The sequence below is a fragment of the Perna viridis genome, chromosome 4 (genome assembly GCF_037379345.1).
Source record: "Perna viridis isolate PV_CMFRI_1.1 ecotype Kerala chromosome 4, ASM3737934v1, whole genome shotgun sequence".
Lineage (NCBI taxonomy): Eukaryota > Metazoa > Mollusca > Bivalvia > Mytilida > Mytilidae > Perna > Perna viridis.
Window position 1 is genome coordinate 52,746,824 of NC_142448.1, and position 20,400 is coordinate 52,767,223.

The 20,400-nt window shown below is 32.3% G+C and overlaps 1 protein-coding gene and 1 pseudogene across 1 annotated transcript in view; both read right to left on the reverse strand.

Annotated features, from left to right (window-relative positions):
• LOC148620519 (methylthioribulose-1-phosphate dehydratase-like) overlaps nt 1-20,400 on the reverse strand; it is a 51,634-nt gene that overhangs the window by 2,858 nt on the left and 28,376 nt on the right. Inside the window, exons 2-6 of the mRNA XM_088581439.1 lie at nt 9,380-9,474; nt 4,196-4,244; nt 2,495-2,615; nt 639-761; nt 75-148 (exon numbers count right to left, since the gene is read on the reverse strand). Of these exons, the coding sequence (XP_088437565.1) occupies nt 75-148; nt 639-761; nt 2,495-2,615; nt 4,196-4,244; nt 9,380-9,474 (462 nt within the window). The remainder of the gene's footprint in view (nt 1-74; nt 149-638; nt 762-2,494; nt 2,616-4,195; nt 4,245-9,379; nt 9,475-20,400) is intronic.
• Nucleotides 9,481-18,543, reverse strand: LOC148620520 (uncharacterized; annotated as a pseudogene).

Below are 20,400 nucleotides of genomic sequence, written 5' to 3' on the forward strand. Positions count from 1 at the left end.
CAGCGAGTTCTATTTCTTCTATCTGACCTTCTACGATTGGACCAATAACTTCATCAAACATGTATTTTACTTACAGCGAGGTCTATTTCTTCTGGCTGACCTTCTACGATTGGAACAATAAGTTCATCAATGTACTTATTATTTTTTCCTAACAAAACAATGAAATCACAATTACATAAATACGTTCTTTGTTTCATGAATCGATATGCAGCATTAGTGAGATTAATTATATGATATATATATATCACCTGGAAGTAACTTTTAAAGTGACTAATTCCTTAACCTTTACATCACATAAAGCACCAATTTGAAAAAAATGATGCATGCTAGTTTTTTACTAGCCACTAAAAACATGATACATGCCAAGACACGTTTCTTCTGATATTTTATTTAAAATACTCTATTGTATTTTTCTATCTACCTTCAGACGAGAGGTTGAGAATTCAACATAACCACCTATTTTGTTGATCAATTAAAAATATATATCCCAAAATCAAATGTCCAATAAAATTTATAGTTTGAATTTTCTTATTGCTATGGGCGCTATTTTTGTTTCAATCTTACTACATTTACTAGTATGTTTTTTTTCTAAATTGCATATGGTCTCTGACATAAAATAATTATATTTCTGCATGTACCAGTTTTCCAGTTATAGGTACACTTAATCATCTGCTGATGAGTAATACGGAACTCGCTACCAGGGAAAACAAGGGAGACCATCACAGCATTGGTATTGTGTATATGTACTACAGCACCTGCATCTAAAAATAATTCAAAATAAATCACACGTATATTTTTTTCAAAATTATAATTCCCAATTTTAATATAAAAATGTAGGTACCGTGGTTATTATCGTTCAATTTCAAAACATAAACTGTATGACATCCTTTCCACGTAATTAGCACTTGAATGAAGGTATATTTTGAGCGAATACATCTGGTAACTCGTCCTCACGTTTCAGAGTTGAAATGCTATAATTGTTCTGCACCATTAATTATTAGGTATGGCGTTTAAAAATTTTGCATAACTATATATGCTAAACTAACTCAACACCCAATTATAATCAAATGAATACTATGACTTAAATGTAATTGATCTGCTCAGTATATAAGGTGTTGTAATTGGTCTGCTCAGTATATTAGGTGTTGTAATTGGTCTGCTCAGTATATAAGGTGTTGTAATTGATCTGCTCAGTATATTAGGTGTTGGAATATGTCTGCTCAGTATATTAGGTGTTGGAATTGATCTGCTCAGTATACAAGGTGTTGTAATTGATCTGCTCAGTATATAAGGTGTTGTAATTGGTCTGCTCAATATATAAGATGTTGTAATTGGTCTGCTCAGTATATTAGGTGTTGTAATTGGTCTGCTCAGTATATTAGGTGTTGTAATTGGTCTGCTCAGTATATAAGGTGTTGTAATTGATCTGCTCAGTATATAAGGTGTTGTAATTGGTCTGCTCAGTATATTAGGTGTTCGAATATGTCTGCTCAGTATATAAGGTGTTGGAATTGGTCTGCTCAGTATATTGGGTGTTGTAATTGGTCTGCTCAGTATATAAGGTGTTCGAATATGTCTGCTCTGTATATTGGGTGTTGTAATTGGTCTGCTCAGTGTATTGGGTGTTGTAATTGGTCTGCTCAGTATATAAGGTGTTGTAATTGATCTGCTCAGTATATTAGGTGTTGGAATATGTCTGCTCAGTATATTAGGTGTTGGAATTGATCTGCTCAGTATACAAGGTGTTGTAATTGATCTGCTCAGTATATAAGGTGTTGTAATTGGTCTGCTCAATATATAAGATGTTGTAATTGGTCTGCTCAGTATATTAGGTGTTGTAATTGGTCTGCTCAGTATATAAGGTGTTGTAATTGATCTGCTCAGTATATTAGGTGTTGTAATTGATCTGTTCAGTACATAAGGTGTTGTAATTGGTCTGCTCAGTATATAAGGTGTTGTAATTGATCTGCTCAGTATATAAGGTGTTGTAATTGGTCTGCTCAGTATATTAGGTGTTCGAATATGTCTGCTCAGTATATAAGGTGTTGGAATTGGTCTGCTCAGTATATTGGGTGTTGTAATTGGTCTGCTCAGTATATAAGGTGTTCGAATATGTCTGCTCTGTATATTGGGTGTTGTAATTGGTCTGCTCAGTGTATTGGGTGTTGTAATTGGTCTGCTCAGTATATAAGGTGTTGTAATTGACCTGCTCAGTATATAAGATGTTGTAATTGATCTGCACAGTATATTAGGTGTTGTAATTGATCTGCTCAGTATATTAGGTGTTGTAATTGATCTGCTCAATATATAAGGAGGTGTTTTAATCGACCAGAAAGCATTTGTTTGTTATTTTATCTTTGTTTATACTACAACAGATGTTAGTCCATTTTATATCCAGAATCTTTTGAAGTTGGTCTATGTAAACGTCGGTCAGTCGGTAATATGATTCATTCTAACATTTACCAACGGCTACATAAACATATACAGTACATACTTGGCCTTCCTAGAAAGGAGTTGATTATTAATGGAGAACATGAGCTTTGGGTTAACTTCTTGAAAGCTGGAGGAGTACTAAGGACCTCCCCATCAATGGTCTGAACAAAAAGATCCTCAGGCTAAAAATATAATGATCAAGGTTTCCAGACGCAATCTAACTCAATGTTAGCCTATTTGTTTTCTATATCTAGATTATAAATAAACCCCCAAAAATTCTGAAGTCTCAATCTAATGGTCTCAGTCTTTGCGATTGAAAAACCATATTAACGACAAATACTATTTAAAAAAAACGTAATAATTTTTTCTTCTTACTTAAAAGTTTTACATTTCAATGAAGAAAATAACACCTTGCACACAATTTCAATTTTCGATACAGTTTTTCTGAACGCCACTATGTCATCAGTATTTGGCCGATCGGGAAAACAGAATCGCAATCAGGTGACTTGCGTTTCTATAGAAGAGTGTCCTTTAGGTCAAAGGGTAAAAAGCGAAACTATACCGACTGCGTCGGAAAAATATGTCTTAACAAAACAAATTACCAACCCTTCGGTGATATTATCATGACATTCAAGCTATGATAATAGCTCTTTTAACCCTTAATACAATTTTCTGCTAATTGTAATTAACGACAAGATCTAACGGGAATAAGTCAACCAAAAGGGGTACTGAACACTACCTCTTTATTTTTGATAAAACTGTCCAATACTCTCTTAGACCTCATGTAAGTGAAGTTGCAGTATAATACTTAAGATGTTTTTATAGTATGTAGTACAAGTCTAACAGACAATATTAAAGCGTTTCGCGGAGCGCAGCATGCCGAACTCTGTTGACACAATATTAATTTTTGACACACTTAAGTAAGTTCATTATGGACACAACCACTAGAGTGGACACAATATAGCACAAAATTTGAAATTCAATTAAACATTTTCGAACTCGGACCAAAAATTAAAAAATGACTTTTCGAGTGTGGCCCCCATCAGCGCCTTATAACTCCACCGCCTTAATATATATCTGAAATCTGATTGAAAAACGCAGGCAGTGATTTTCATAATGAATCCAATAAAAAATCAAAATGGAACCAACAATAAAAAAAGTTGAAATGTTAGGTCGTGGCCAAATTTTTTACCCCTTCAATTCTGAAACAGTTAAAGATAAACCTAGTACATAGAAATAAAACAGAAGTTCAAAAACAACAGATTGACATCTGAGTCATAAAAATTGGATTAACACTAAGCTTTTCCTATCAATTCTTACTAATGATGACACTAATTTCCCCCTCTAAGACGCAATAGGACCCTCCATCTTACATCATACATCAAATGAATTTAAAAACATATCAAAATGTAAAACATATGTAAATCAATTACTCTAAAAACGAAAATCCCTGAATTAAACATTAACAGCCAAAAATAAAATCATTAGTTTCGTTTAGCGTTAATTCTCGGTTTTCTGTGCCACCTGGCGTTAATTCTCGGGTTTCCCGTGCCACCTGGCTTTAAGTCTCGGTTTCCTGTGCCACCTAGTTTTAAGTTTAAATTTTGTCCATTAAGTTTGCATTGAAGCCTGTTAGTTCTGAACAGAAACTAACGACTTCATTTTTAAAAAGTGTCTAATTTAATTTGTTTGTTTCGCGCAAATGTTTTTTTTTCTCCGTGCAACAAGAAATGCTGAATAATTACTTTATATACATATATACCTGAATTTTCTCTTTCTGAACACCTGATGGAGTGATGTAGATTTCTTTACTGTAAATAAAGGGATAAACTGACACTAGCTATAACATTTCGCCTGAGTCAAAGTCAGAGAGCTGCAACCATTGATTTCGTGCCTTTCCTCAGGTTTATCATAATTATATATAATCATTGTGTACCCGACTGAAACCTGAAACCTGTATGTGGGTCATTCTCGAAATATGTGCAATGGTGTTGTCCCTGTACGTTTTCTTACGTGTTTCTGGCCTAGAGATGGGAAAAATATATGAAATTATAACATAAATGGTAAAATAAATTTCCACCCTGATAAGTAGGCATTAGTTGTTGTATTTTGCATGTCCCTGGCACATTTTCCAATCTTTACAATGGTCTAGAAATCTAAAAATGCACCAATAAAGCCAATAATTTAGCGTGTTGATATGTAAATGTGATCTTGTAACATCCAAAAATGCACATATCTTATAAACATGTTGATTTTTCTTGCCGTTGAACATGTCCCCCGTTTGTTGGTAAGTGAGGGGCACGGGTTGTCTTTCTTTGACATTTATACAGTAATAATCCATTTTGTTTATCATTAAGTTTATATTTTTCAAAGTTGTTATGTTTTTATCAATTTACACATTTCTTACGTAAGAATCAGATATTCCTAACGCTATCTCAGGGGTACTTTTGAAGGAAAATGGTTCTGCAAAATTTTTGTTACACCAAAGATCGATAGCGTTATATCAAAGACAATTATTTTGTTTTTTTTCGTGGACTTTTGCGCATTAATAATCTATTTTATTCGTTATATAGTTTATCTAAAAAAAAACAACTAAAATTCTGATCAAAATATTAGACTAATTACGGGATTCCTTTTGACGGAAAAGGGTTTTGCAATATTTGTGTATACCAAAGACGACATTTGTTACACAAAAGACATTTATTGTGTTATCCCACGGACATTCATGTATTAATGATGTATTTTCTTTTCTTTTCTAGATGATATTTGGTTTTCAGTGTGTGTTTTGGTTTTTGCTTCCCCAATCTAAATTGAATGGTATTAGTTGGAACGCCAGGAGTTTCTACAGTGTTTGATAGGCGGTTAATATGCTTGAAAATTGTCATTTACATTGCAAACTGCCTAATGTTTTAAAACGGTCTAAATAACTTATTAATTTCTTATAATGACTAAAACAATCCATGTAATACCAAAGACATTTGCTGATGAATTAAACACACATCTTAACTTTTGACGGATTTGTACTCTACTTATTGTGGAGATATTTTACACGATGAATATTTGGAATCCGCAAACAAAAAACCTAGAGCCATTCGTTTCTGCAATTTTTTTTTTTTTCAAAACATCAACCAAAGAATTGCACATGTTTTGAGAATGACCCATATTGCAAAGATGTCTACATGTTTATGCTCATTAACACACGATAATGAGTATAACATTTACAGTAAAAAAAAGTATATACATTTAAGGTATGCGTCTTTTTTTTGTCAGGTTTTGGGAAATAACCTGGTTTGCGACAGGTTCAATAAACCGATTCAAATGTAAAATAGTCGAAACCAGGTTATTTTGTACAACCTGATTGATTGATTGTTGGGGTTTAACGATGAACATGAAATGTTAGGTTAGGTTTCTGAGCACAATTTAGTCGCCTTTTACGACAAGCTTCGCGCTGCTGCAGGCCTATTCTTTTAACACCCTGACCTGCACGGGGTGTTGAAAATAGAAACATTCCTTATAATTTAATTTCTTGATTCGCGGAGTGCAGGCTAATGGCGTACCGCATGCCTGGCTATATAGAATAATCTGCAGTCCTTTTCACAAAAATTCGTAAGAGTAAAATAAGTCGTAAGTTTTGACGTCATAACTTACGACTAATTTTACACAAGTTAACGATTTTTTTGAGAAATTGACCACTGGTTTGCTCAAAGAGAACCGACTGATCAGAAAGGCTTGTAACAAATCAAAGTAAATTAGTTGTATGTAACCTTAACAGATTTTACCATTAAAGTGAGTAATAAAGCATTATTTGAAATTAAAGAGGGTTCTGTGAAACTGCAACAACATAAGTGGAGGACTTTTATTTTTGATTTCCAACACAATCAGCTTGGAAGATACAAAATTTATTAGTCAATTCGGTTTCAACCAATAGAAAAAAAAATAAACAGTTTAAAACATTACCTTAAGCTTGCAGGGATAACGCGCGAAAGCTAAGCAATGGTACGCGACTGTGCTGAAATGCCAAAGGCCAACCTAATACCCAGATGCTATATCAAGGCTGCCAAGCTTTCAAAGCGCAAATGCGTTAGATTTGGTAAAAATTTGGATGATCAATTAAAAAAAAAAACAATATATGAAAGAAAAATGCCACCAAATCAGCTCTAAAATGTCTGAGACTTGACAGGTCTGCTAAAAAATGTTGTAATTTTCATAATACAAGGGACCTGTGCCACTTTTCCCTAAGAATCTGACCACAGGTAGAGCCAATTAAAAAATTCCTCGCGTGTCAGAAATTTTCATTAGAATTTGTAGAAAACTAGAATTAAGAGCTTCGCTTTAAGCGCATGATACGCCCGTTGCCCTTTTAACTTGTCCTTATGCTTTTAATAAATTTATATGATCAACTAGAAATAATGTGAGCTTTGTCAACTACCGCTCCCAAAAAAAAAAAGTAAATAAAAAATGCACAAAAAAAAATTATACAAATCAGAAGGGAGCTTACTTCAATAGATATGAACAATTCACCGAAGTTTCATAAAAGTATGTAAAAGTGTTTTTGAGTTATTGTCCGAAAACTTGAAAATCCCCCCTATTTTGAATATAAAAAATCATAACACGCAAAAAAAAAATTTGAAATTTATAAAAATCGAAAGGGAATTATGTCAATAGATATAGATAATTCACCAAAGTTTCATAAAAGTTTGTGAAAGTGTTTTTGAGTTCTTGTCCGAAAACTTGAAAATTCCCCCTTTTTAAGTATAAAAATTCCTAACACTCAAACGAAAAATCTGAAATTTATAAAAATCGAAAGGGAGCTTATGTCAATAGATATGAATTATGCACCAAAGTTTCATAAAAGTTGGTAAAAATGTTTTTGAGTTAATGACCGAAATATTGACGACACGGACGGACGGACAACGGTATACCATAATACGTCCCGTCTTAGACGGGCGTATAAAAACTGTAAGCAATGCTACCTAAATCTGTACCCCCTACAAAAAGACCATAGAAACAGAAATTTAAATTATAGGCTAGGCATACATTGTAGAACCGGAAACAAAATTGGGGCATTAACAAAGTCAATGAAATTTTGATATTTTTTTACCCGTGTTGGGTCATTGTTTCTTTGACATATTATTAAAACCAGTTCTTGTTATATTCAAAAGAGCTTAGTAAATGTAATCTTTGAAGTTTTAATGTTGAGTGAATGTTCTCAGAGACATCATGTTCTTTTGCTAATAACATAAATTTCAAATAAATTAAATATGTTATATATCGCTGTAATCTGCATATAGAAATATCTTAAAAAGTTATCACTATATCACCAAACATCTTATGACTATATCACCAAACATGTGATCATTCCTTCCAATAGATGCTGAGAAACCCAATATCGCACATGTAAAAATTTTAAGTTACTCGGAAAACAGGAAGTAAATGACATACAAAGCTTCAAAGGGGAGACTCGGTACAAGTCATTATGCTCAAGCCATATACAAAACATCAAATCATTCCTTCCAATGGGTGCTGAGAAATCTGCGACGGAAAATTTCCCAATACCACAATTATAGAAATTTTTAGTTACTCGGAAAACAGGAAGTAGTCAACATAGAAAGCCGGAAAGGGGAGACACAATACAAGACATCATGATGCTTACGCCACATACCAAATATCTAATCATTCCCTCAAGTAGAAGTCAAGAAATCTGTGACGGAAAAATTTGTCCTGTCATTTCAGAAAAAAACACCTTCTAAAATCCGAAGATGTATTAGTAGGGTGCTTGTAGGGAAAAACGTGATATTTAAGTTACCAAATGAAATATGAAAACTTTCTGTTACTTCTGAAGCGTTTTAGATAGTACCTATCTACATTGTAACAGTCTCAAGTCATTAGTAATAAGCCTTACCCACACATTGTCATTAGTAATCAATCTTACCAAAGCTTTATGTCTTTAGTAATAAGGCTTTACTCAGGCTTTATATCATTAGTAATCAGGCTTATCCACGCTTTATGTCATTAATAAACAGGCTTACCACCGCTTTATATCACTAGCAATCAAGCTTTCCTATGCATTATGTCATTAGCAGTCAAGCTTACCGGTGCTTTCTATCATTAGTAATCAGGAGTATCCACGCTTTATATCATTATTAATCTAGCTTACATTAGAAATTAGGCTTTCCCGCGCTTTCTGTCATTAGTCATTATGAATACCCGCGCTTTATGTCAAACATTTTAAGGCTTACTCGCGATATATGACTAGTAATCATGCATACCAAATGCTTTATTTCGTTAGTAATCAAGCTTATCCACGCTTTATATCATTAGTAATCAAGTTACCTACGCTTTATATCATTAATAATTAGGCTTAACCACGCTTTTTTTGCCATTAGTAATTAGGCTTACCCAAGCTGTATATCATTAATAATTAGTTTATATCTACGCTTTATGTTTTAAGTCATTAGGCATACCCGCACTTTTTATCACTAGTAATAAGGCTTAAACGCACCTCCTGTCATTAATTCAAGCTCACCAATCCTTAATATCATTAGTTACCCACGTTTTATGTCATTAGTAATTATGCTTACCCACGCTTTATATCATTATATTAGTAATTAGGCTTACCGGCGATTTATATTATTTACATTTAGGATTACTGTTGCTTTTTAACATTTGTAATCATGCTTACTTACATTTTATATCATTAGTATTTAAGCTTACCTAAACTTCATTTCATTATTAATTAGACTTACCCACGCATTATATTAGTAATTAGGTGTACTCATGCTTAACATCATTAGCATTTAGACTTACCCGCGCTAGCATTAGTAATCAGGCTTACTTACATTTTATATCATTAGTACTTGGGCTCGTCCACGCTTTACATCATTATTGGTTACACGAACTCATGCACTATATTAGTAGATAGGCTTACTCTAGCATTTAGGCTTACCCACACTTCACACCTATTGCACCACCTGATCCAGTCATCCATCCTAAGGAATAAAAATGGCGACCAGCTTCAGGTATAATAGTTCGAGGGTGTTCCTACAATCATACAGTTCAATAGTTTATTAAAGTCTCACCACATACATTCATATAAAACATGATAACGATAAAACATACAAATTAAAATGCATGAGCCATTCTAAAAAGAATTATGAGAGACTATTGAGAACATAGTAATATATACATCTAAAATACAGTTCAAAAAGGCATGATCTATAAAAAGTATCATAGATTAATGATATAAAATACTATTTCTTCTCAGTAAAATACCATGGCAGATTTTCGCAACTAAGCTACATACAATTTCATTGTTAAATAAAAATATAAATTTATCATCATCAGACAATGACAAAAAATTTTCATTTTAACTAATAATATCTAAAAATAGTGACTGTCTTAGATCATCATACAATGGGCATGTTAATAATACATGGTTTTCATCCTCTATATCATTACAAATGAGACATTATCTTTCGTTTAATGCTAACCTTTCATAACGACCAGTTTCAATCTTTAAAGGTGCTACACCACATCTAAATTTTGCAAATGCACTACAAAACCGTAAAGGTATATTTTGCAACAAATACTGTTCAGTAAAATATGAAAATTTAAACAATTTATATGTTCTTAATTTATCACCTTGGCCATGCCATATTGACTCATTCTGTTACACCAGTCAGTTTTATATTTATCAAACATTTTTTTCCTCTAATTGACATATGGTACTCTTATCAAGTATATTTACTTCTACATTACAAAATTGTTCCTTATTATAACATTTTAACATTTCCATAACTTAGTTACTCCAGTTTTTAATTCTGTAACTTCCTTTTCTAATAGACCACTTAAAAACTTTATAATTAATTCTATCTATATCCATTTTACTACATCTAGACCATTGTCTAAAAACGTTAACCCATTGTCGAACGTATGAGGGTTTCCAACTCATATCACCAGCTACTGCATCATTAGGGGTGTATTTTCCAACCCCCATATAAAATCTCATGGCTCGGTTCTGAACTGCTGAAATACAGGAGAACTTTTTCGTGCCCAAAATTGCTGAGCCATAATTAATTACAGACCAAACTAAAGTGTCAAATAGTTTAGTGAAAATATTGTGTTGGAAACCGCCATAAGTTTTACATTTTACAATAAGTAAACCTAGTGCTCGACTGGCAGATTTAGCCACTGCTTTGGCCATTACATTATAATCTAAAAATTTATTTAAAACCAGTCCCAAATATTGATAACTTGATACATATTCTATATTTTCACCATTGACCTGGAAAGTACATTCAGATCTTGGTATTGATTGATTTCTAAATTGAATCATTTTGGATTTATTAAAATTAATATTCAAGCAATTATTATTACAGCACACACTTAAAACATCTAGCAGTTTTTGCGTATCTTCTCCATTTTCTGAATGGAGAATTAAGTCATCTGCACATAACAAAATATCAACCTTTTGACCGTCAATATCTATACCAATATCTAATTCTTTTACATCAGTAATTAAATTATTAATAAAATATTAAACATTACAGTTGACAAAACACAACCCTGCTTCAAACCGGTCTTTACATTAAACCAATCTGTAGTATTGCCATTCAAACGAACACAACACTCTACATTTGAATAAATGGCTTTCAATGCAAACATAAACTTAATACTTAAACCCAAGTCATTTAATTAATTAAACACTAATGATCCATCTACGGAATCATGTGCCTTTTTGAAATCTATAAATGAAACAAAAGTTGACAATTTACATTTCTTTCTAGTTTCAATAATTGATGTTAAAGTGGACACATGATCAATTGTACTCCTTCCTTTAACAAATCCATTTGGTTCATCATTGATTATCTCCCTTTCTTTTAACCATCTTACCAATCTATTGGTATCAGTCTTGTATTACATATTCCTGAGTGGGTGTCGGTCAAACCATAGCGGCTAAAAAATGTAGTGCACTTCTTTTTTGACTTTTCCTGTTTTTGTTTCTTGGCAAATGACTATCATTTTTCATCACAAGTACAGGGTAAATATCAATCTATGACACAAACAAAATTGTTTTTGAGAAAAAACAGTATGTTCATGAAAAATAATGCTTCAGAAAAGGGGTCTATTTTATGAACTCAAAATAAAAGTGAAAGTAGAAAAAGTCTATTTTTAGTTTGACCTGTCCTGGTGTACCAAAGTTCGTGCCTTTTTTTCTAAAATGGACCTAAAAATTATTTTTGACATTTCCTTAATGAAAAACATGGTCAAGAGTTAGATTGCTTCTTGTCTGTTTAAAAAAATCATGAAAATTTAAGGTATACTATAGAAGCCTATGGGGCAAAGAATACAAGACTGAGCCCTGATAACCACAGTTTCAGTGGAAAGTGAGATTTTTAGTGAGTTTCAATTATCCTAGAAGCTTTCAAACAACAATATATCATATTTTTATACTAAATGGAACAACTTTAAATGGAATAAAGTGATGCAATGCCTCATTTTTTTACTTTTATGGCATATTTTTACTAAATTTGGAAATTAGCAATGCTTTTATAGATTAAAAGATGACCAATGGATTGCAATTGATATTATTAAAAGTTTTCTCAGCACAACTACATAAGATATAAATAGGGTGACTTAAATTGCTGAATTATAAACAGTTTTGATTTTTTGACATTTTTAATACTTGGAGTAGAGACTTGAAAATGGTTGAATTGCACTTGTTACATATGACATATAAAAACTGAAATATATTTTGCATTTTCACTTTTATTCTACTTTAACTGCTCAAGAATTGCTGTACTACAGTCATTTGATTGATTAAAAGTGAAAACTGACCAATAAAACATTTTTTATCTCATAAATGACCATTTCTATTGGTACTTCCACTCAAATTCTAATGTGGCTTATAAAAAATTGGTGATTATGACATATAAAAAATGAATTTTCTTCAATAGTGTGTGAAGTAAGTAGAAACTTTGATGTTTTCTGTGTATGTTATCTACTGTTCTTGCAAAATATTTATCTGGGTCTGTGAGATACTTCTCTTTTTGTAATTACCGAGTACATTTATACATGCCCAGGGTACCAAATTTGACTGAAAATCTGCATTTTTGGGGACTAAGATGTCTTTTTCATTAAAATAATGATAAATATACAACATTTTGACTCTATTTTACCTTTGTTTAAACAAGAACTTCAACTTTGTGCAATTGGCTGTTTCAGTAAGCAGATTTTAAATTATCAAGAGGCTCCCTTGTGTTAAGGCTAAAAAAGGGGGGTCCTGACTTGACTTTTTGTGAATATGGGCCAAAAAAAATGAGATTTTGAAACAATTTTGTATTCATAGAATAGTTGAGGCATTTGTCTTATCAGTACAGACCACTTTTAATGTTTAAATAGGTAACTAAATTATTTTTTATCAAAACTTGTCTTTTTTTGCCACATTTTAGATATTTGACTTAATACTGTTAAAGGGTACCTATATGAAAATTGGAATAAAAATTCATAAGAAAGCAGGAGGACAGAGATATTTTGTCTTTAAGTTGGAAATTGAACATAGTTATAGAAAAACAACAACATTTAAAGATATCTAAAAGTCTTTATTAGTAATAGGTATCAGTCTTGTATTACATATTCCTGAGCGGGTGCAGGTCAAAACATAGCGGCTAAAAAATGTAGTGCACTTCTTTTTTGACTTTTCCTGTTTTTGTTTCTTGGCAAATGACTATCATTTCATCACAAGTACAGGGTAAATATCAATCTATGACACAAACAAAATTGTTTTTGAGAAAAAACAGTATGTTCATGAAAAATAATGCTTCAGAAAAGGGGTCTATTTTATGAACTCAAAATAAAAGTGAAAGTAGAAAAAGTCTATTTTTAGTTTGACCTGTCCTGGTGTACCAAAGTTTGTGCCTTTTTTTCTAAAATGGACCTAAAAATTATTTTTGACATTTCCTTAATGAAAAACATGGTCAAGAGTTAGATTGCTTCTTGTCTGTTTAAAAAAATCATGAAAATTTAAGGTATACTATAGAAGCCTATAGGGCAAAGAATACAAGACTGAGACCTATTATTCAATACAGTTACACATGAAAATTATGGAATGCCAACGGGGTCAAAATTCTTAATCCGTAAGTTGTTAATAAGTAACTTCTTGATTTGTAAATTGTCATTTTGAAATTCGTAAATTGCCTAATTATTTGAAATTCGTAAATTGTCAATTTGTAACTTGTGTGTAATTTTCCATTTTGTACACTGAAATTCTTCATTTGCAACTTCTCACTTCGTAATGCGTTTTTCGAGACTGGGAAATCATCAAAATATTCTTACTTTGTAACTCGGCATTTTAAACTGTGACAATGTAATAAACAACGTAAGATTGACATGTCACAAATTGGCAGTTCGTACTGAAGTTTTGTGAGGAGAAACATGTCGATTCGTGAAATGTCAAATTATGCTTAGTTGCATTATATGATAACGAAAATTATGACGACAGATGGTGCTCGGGATTGGAAGACAAAATGCGACACTGCTGTTCAGAACGGAAATTAAACTTGTTAGTCTTACAACAGGACGGGTCTTTTTGATACATTTTTGGCTATTACTTTAGTTTCACTCAGTGGAATTCAAAAATTTAAATGATTTCTAAAGAATAATAAAAAGTGCTTTAAATTGTTTGAAAGTTTTTTTTTTTGAAAATCTTGACAGGACGAACATTATCTGACAAGAAAATGGCGATAAAAAGGGGAACATGTCGATGAATAAAGTTCATTATTGATGCATTGTTTCATGTTTGTCAAAAAAATGTTTACTTATTCTTAAAGCTTATAGTAATAAGCACATTTTAATTGAAAATTATTTCATTTGGAATCAGTTAGGTGGGAAAATCTTGACAGGACGGACTGATTTTGTTACGTGATTTGTCTCGTTTTTTTACGGGGATGCGGTAACAAAATACCTAAAACTTGGAAATTACTTCATGTCTGTCAAAAGTCCTTAACATATTCTTAAAGCTATACTTTTTGCTACATTTTGATATATATGCTTTTGAAATATGTCCAGAAATGAATGCAAAATTTTGACAGGAAGAACTTTTTCCAACATGAACTTTTCAATTGGGTATCGGATGTGGAACAAACGAAGGTATTTTTTCTAAATTATAAATGTCTGTCAAAACATATTTACTGATTCTTGAAGTCTATATTCAACAGTATATTTAAATATTTAATTTTGAGAACGTTAAAAGGAGAAAATCTCGACAGGACGGACATACGGGGATATGGTAACAAAACATAAAATATCTGAAATTTATTTAATGTTCATCAAAAATATTTATCACATTCTTAAAGGTAATACATTCTGTGCTACATTTTGGTGTATATATATTTGAAATTAATGTAGAGATAAATCCAAAAATAAATCAGATAAAATAATAAAATCAAGATAAAACTTTTTCGGGTGAAAAAAAAACAGTTATCAACATAATTTGGCGTAGAACTATAATACATAGATCTTAACTGGATGAACTATCTCTAATCACCATTAACTGGTTTGTAAAACTTTCACGCCTTGTTATCTAAAGTGTCAGGCAAATCAGGCTCACCTGGTTAAATTTTGCCTTTCAAGGGCAATAAATTTAACAAGAAGTTGCCCGACAATTTTGCTTCAGAAGACTTTGGTAGGATTTATCATCAGGAACATTTCACTAATTGAAAGTTTCTTTCAATCTATCATAGTTTTCAAGATATTGGCTGAAAACTGCATAAAAAATGTCATCATTTTCCCTTTCAGGTGCAATTACTCTTACAAGGGTCATCGACAACTTTTATCCCGGAGACTTTTCTAGGTCTTATAATAAGGATCATTTCAGCAATTAAAAGAATTTGGCCAAAACTCACGATTTTGGATATTTCTGCGAAAAACTACTGTCTGCTCCCTATGTTCTATTTTTAGTAAAGGCGGCAATGTTTTTCAACGGATCAAAAATCCCCACATCATTTCTATACACGATACGTAAGGAAACATTATACCAAGTTTGGTTCCAATTGGTCATGTAGAGTCAGAGGAGCTAGAAGAATTTTGAAAAAAGTGTTAACGACGACAGACAACGACGACGACGGACGCCAAGTGATGGCTATAACGACCTCGTCAAATTCCCAGAAACTCATGAACATTCTTATTCAATTGATTATGGTTTACATGCGATTGCAAACACGGTTCAATTCTGTACAAGTGGTTTTACTGAGGGTCTTCATAATCAGTACTGAAAACGATATATGAGAGAACATTTGATTTCATATTCATATTTGGAAATGGGAGAGTTCAGGATGTTTTCTAATTCACTAATGAATCAAGTAGGAAAAATGAAATAAAAAACTGCAACTGTAGAAGTGAATTGAGATTGTGGTGAGGCCGATGATATTGAGGACATCGTAGGTTGTGACTAGAAAAATGGGGTTAAGAGATATATTATAATATAGTGTTTGGAAACACAAATCTTGTGCAGATGCTGAACCTGAGAAAGCATGTGCAAAACACAGTCCTACTTAGATATACATCAAACAATTACACCACACAATTCACAGACGCTGTTTACTCAGTTAATCTTCTAAAACAGCATGTCACTTTAATTAACTTGTAACACAAATTAACTCAGTAACAACCGGTACATTACAATTGCGAACTTCTTTGTTACATTTGCGAATTTTTTGAAAATATGCACTTTTTATAATGCTTTAGCCATGCTTCTTGGATGAAAGTAGGATAACAAGTAGGATATATATATATATATAACACTATTTGATTTATTGAAATACGAAAACAAAGAAAAATGAATATAGCCAATGAAATGTGAAAGGGTGATTAATGAGCGAAATTCAAGGCAGATCACACCACATATCAGAACTGTTATATAAATATTTATATAAATAGTACGTGGGTTGGGATAACCACCTCCCCCCCCCCTTATCAACCAAAATGTGATTTTCAGGTACCCTTATACCTCCCATTTAAGAATATTTTTGTCGCCAAAAAATTCACTGACGCGTTTTTTTTTGATTTTTCGGCTACTTTTTATACCTCGTTGAGGCAAAAATCAATTTTTTGAGTATTTTGATTCTACGAACTTCTTCTTTCTTTAAAACGAAGTAATCTTGCACATGTATGTAGCATCATGTAGCAAATGTCTCGGCTTTATAATTTATAATGGTTCCAATACCGTTGCAGTAACACTTAGGGTTTTGGGGTAAAATGAATAACATGTACCCCTACCCCCGCCGAAAAATTGCTTAAATTGACATATTTTTCAATACCCCTAGAGTATTTAAACGGTATATTTGGTATTTTCTGTTTAGTATCATCACAATTTATACTTTTGGGGTTCTTTTGATAAATTTTGTCGATTTTCGTAGTCAGAATTAATCCAAAAATGCAAAAAATGGAATTTTCGAATTTTTCGTGAAAGTCAGTTAAGTTCTACTCTACAAGTTATTGCTCAACTGAAACGTCCCAAATTTGGTATCATTCGATAGATAATTCTATTTTCTACATAAATAAACCACAAAAAAACTAATTTTCATGATTTTTTTTTTCTCAAAAAATGGTAAAAATATCACCCCTACCCCTAGAAAACTGGTCACGGTATCAAACAGAATTCTCATTCACATCATACCAAGAGTGAAGAACTCATATTTTAAGCATTCATTAATAAGATAAAGATGTATAAAACATATCAGATCAATTCAGGCGCTTAGACTTTTTTCTTTTAGGGTGACAATTACTTTAAAATCGGAACAATGGGAATTTTCAGAATTTTCTTCAATACCACCACTTATTGTCTTTTTTTTTCAGAATTCCGTGGTTTAAACAAGCTTTCATGTCATACAGTACATTTATGTTATGTCTAAGTCTCAAAATGAACCTAAGCAATAAATATTTGAATTTTTTCATGTCATGTTAGGTGGAAAAATGCCACCCCTACCCATGAAAAAAAAAATGCCTCAACATGAATTTAATTGTTAATTTTTAGCAAATAAAGGGTGTGCAATAAAGATGTTGGGTTCTTGTGTTTAAATTAGCGATATATCTAACACATCTTCTCATTTCAGGCGCAATTTTTTCAGTTTCAATGTGACAATAATAAATGTTTCATAGAAAGGGGAATTTTCGGAATTTAATATTTTCTTCAATTTCACTATTTTTTTTTCTTCAAATACTGTACTTCATACAAGCTTTTGTAAATTCAAACACAATTATATAGTGACTTAGCTTTCTAATGAGCCCTAGTAATAAATATTTGAACTTTTCCAAGACCAATTAGGTGAAAAATTGCCACCCCTACAATAAGAATACCTCAACATGGACCACAATGTTAATTGTAAGCATATTATCGATACAAAAAAGGCATGTTGGGTACTTGTGTTTTATATATCGATATATTAAACATATGTTCTCATTTCAGGCGAGTATATTTCAGTTTGAAGCCGACAATAATGAGTTTTTCATAAAATGCGGAATTTTCGGAATTTTATATGTTCTTCCGTCTCACATGCAATGGGTATTGTTTTTCAAGTTACCTACTTCGAACAAGATTTTTTCTATTCAAAAGTTCGTACTGTCAAGATTTTTAATTTATCTCTAATTCAATTTCAAATATCTTTACATCAAATTGTAGAAAAAAAGTATAAGCTTTAAGAATATGATGAATATTTTCGACAGACATTAAACAAATTTATGATATTTTATGTATTGTCACCGCACCCCCGTAAAAACGACACAAATTACGTAACAGAATAAGTCCGTCCTGTCAAGGTTTTCCCACCTAACTGACTGAAAATGAAATAATTTTATATGAAAATGTGCCTATTACTATAAGCTTTAAGAACAAGTAAACATTATAACCAATTTAAAGCACTTTTATTATTCTTTAGAAATCACTTTAAATTTTTGAATTTCTAATATTACAAAACGATTTATTTTAATATTAGAAATTGATTTTGCAATATTAGAAAATGGATTTGATGTATTCAATTACGACTGTTTGAAATTAGAAAATCATTTTGTAATATTAAAAATTGTGACTAATTTTGCAATATTGTAAAGTGATTTTCTAATATTAAAATTCATTTTCTAATATTACAAATTCAACTTGTAATATTAGAAAATGAAATTTTAATATTACAAAATAAATGTATAATATTAAAAAAAATATTTTCTAATATTGAAAAATGATTTTGTAATATTAGAAAATGGATTTGTCGTATTCAATAACGATTTTTTCTTATTAGAAAATCGTTTTGTAATATTAAAAAATGTGACTGATTTTGCAATACAGCAAAGTGATTGTTTTTGGCAAATTCATTTTCTAATATTACATATTCAGTTTGTAATATTACAAAATGTGTGATGTTTTATAATATTACTAAATCAGGAATATTAGAAAATGATTTTTTAATCTGAGGCTAGTGCAACTATATACCAAATATGATTGACAAAGCATAGCTCGTCTGAATATAGCTGAAATATTGCTGCTCGGACGTTAAACCCCAACAAACAAACAAAAGACAAAGCATAGGGGGTTCATATTAAAAATTTGAAAATTAATTCAAAGTCAATAGACGTTGACTAGCGGGGAATATGCATGAAAAGGATAGAGAATTGTGGTATAGTGATACTTAAGCAACTGCATAACAAATATGATTGACCTAGCATAAGTTGTTCATTTAAAACTGCCTTAACGCGGCCCGCCGACGCCGGGAAAGTAATTATACATTTTCTGGCCTATCGTGACTTAAGCAAAACCCACAAAACAGGGGCTCAGGGAAGGTTAGTTCAGCCTTCAAGACACACTCAGACAAGATGATGCACAAAGACAAAGGTTTGCGGATTCACACGTGGACATCTACATTAACATCTACATAATTACGTTGATCTGTCAAACTTGACAATCACTCAATGCTTCCGGTGCGAAAGAAAAATTTTGGAGAATTATGTCCGACACAAATAATAGAGCTGTAAAGAGCAAATTAAAAATAAAGAGAGAGAGAGGCTCCATTTGCTTTTCAATCATCTGGTCTAGACCTGTTCGGCTTCCGTGGCGGTACCAGGGTCTAAGACCCCGCCGACATAGCTCTAGCCCATCATTTGACCTACTGGGCAAATGGGAGGATAGCAGAATTAGAAGGTGACTGTGGCCAAATCCCTCTTGAAGGATATCAAGGAGGGAGCCTCAGCTACTGATGCTGGTAATGAATTTCAAACTAGTATTTTCTTGGAAAAAAGCTGTACTTCAAGATGTTGGTCTTTATAGAGTACTGTCGAAACTTCTTGTTGTGTGATGATCTGGTTCTGGAGTTCTGCGGTGCAAGATACTCTTTGCATGGGATGTCAACATGGTTATTTACTACTTTGTAGAGCATAGTCAACTGTAAGTTCTTCCTTCTATGTTCAAGTGTGTCCTAGCCTAGTTCGTCTAACATGCTCCCTACACTACTGGTGTTCCTATAGCGGTTGGTGGTATAGCGGGCTGCACGTCGCTGGACCATTTCTATTTTCCTGACCTGATATTTCTGGAGGGGGTTCTATATAGTGGCACAGTAATCAAGGTTGGACCTGACCATTGCGATGTATGCATTTGTCTTGGTTTCTGAGTTTGATGTTTTAAGGTTGCGTCACAGGAATCCAAGCATGCTGTTTGCCTTCTTTGTTACTCTATCAATATGATTGATTGATTGATTGATTGATTGTTGGGGTTAAACGTCCGAGCAGCAACATTTCAGCTATATTAAGACTATGAACATAAAATGGATGATAAAATGAACATGAAATGATGATGAAATGAAAAAAAAGGGATAGGACACAAGGATAACAGGGTCGACAAATTTTGATTGCCACTAGAAAAAGGGAAGGATGGGTAAGGTCGGGCAATTTAGCCTCCTGTGGCGGAGCGCAAAGGTTCCTACTCCT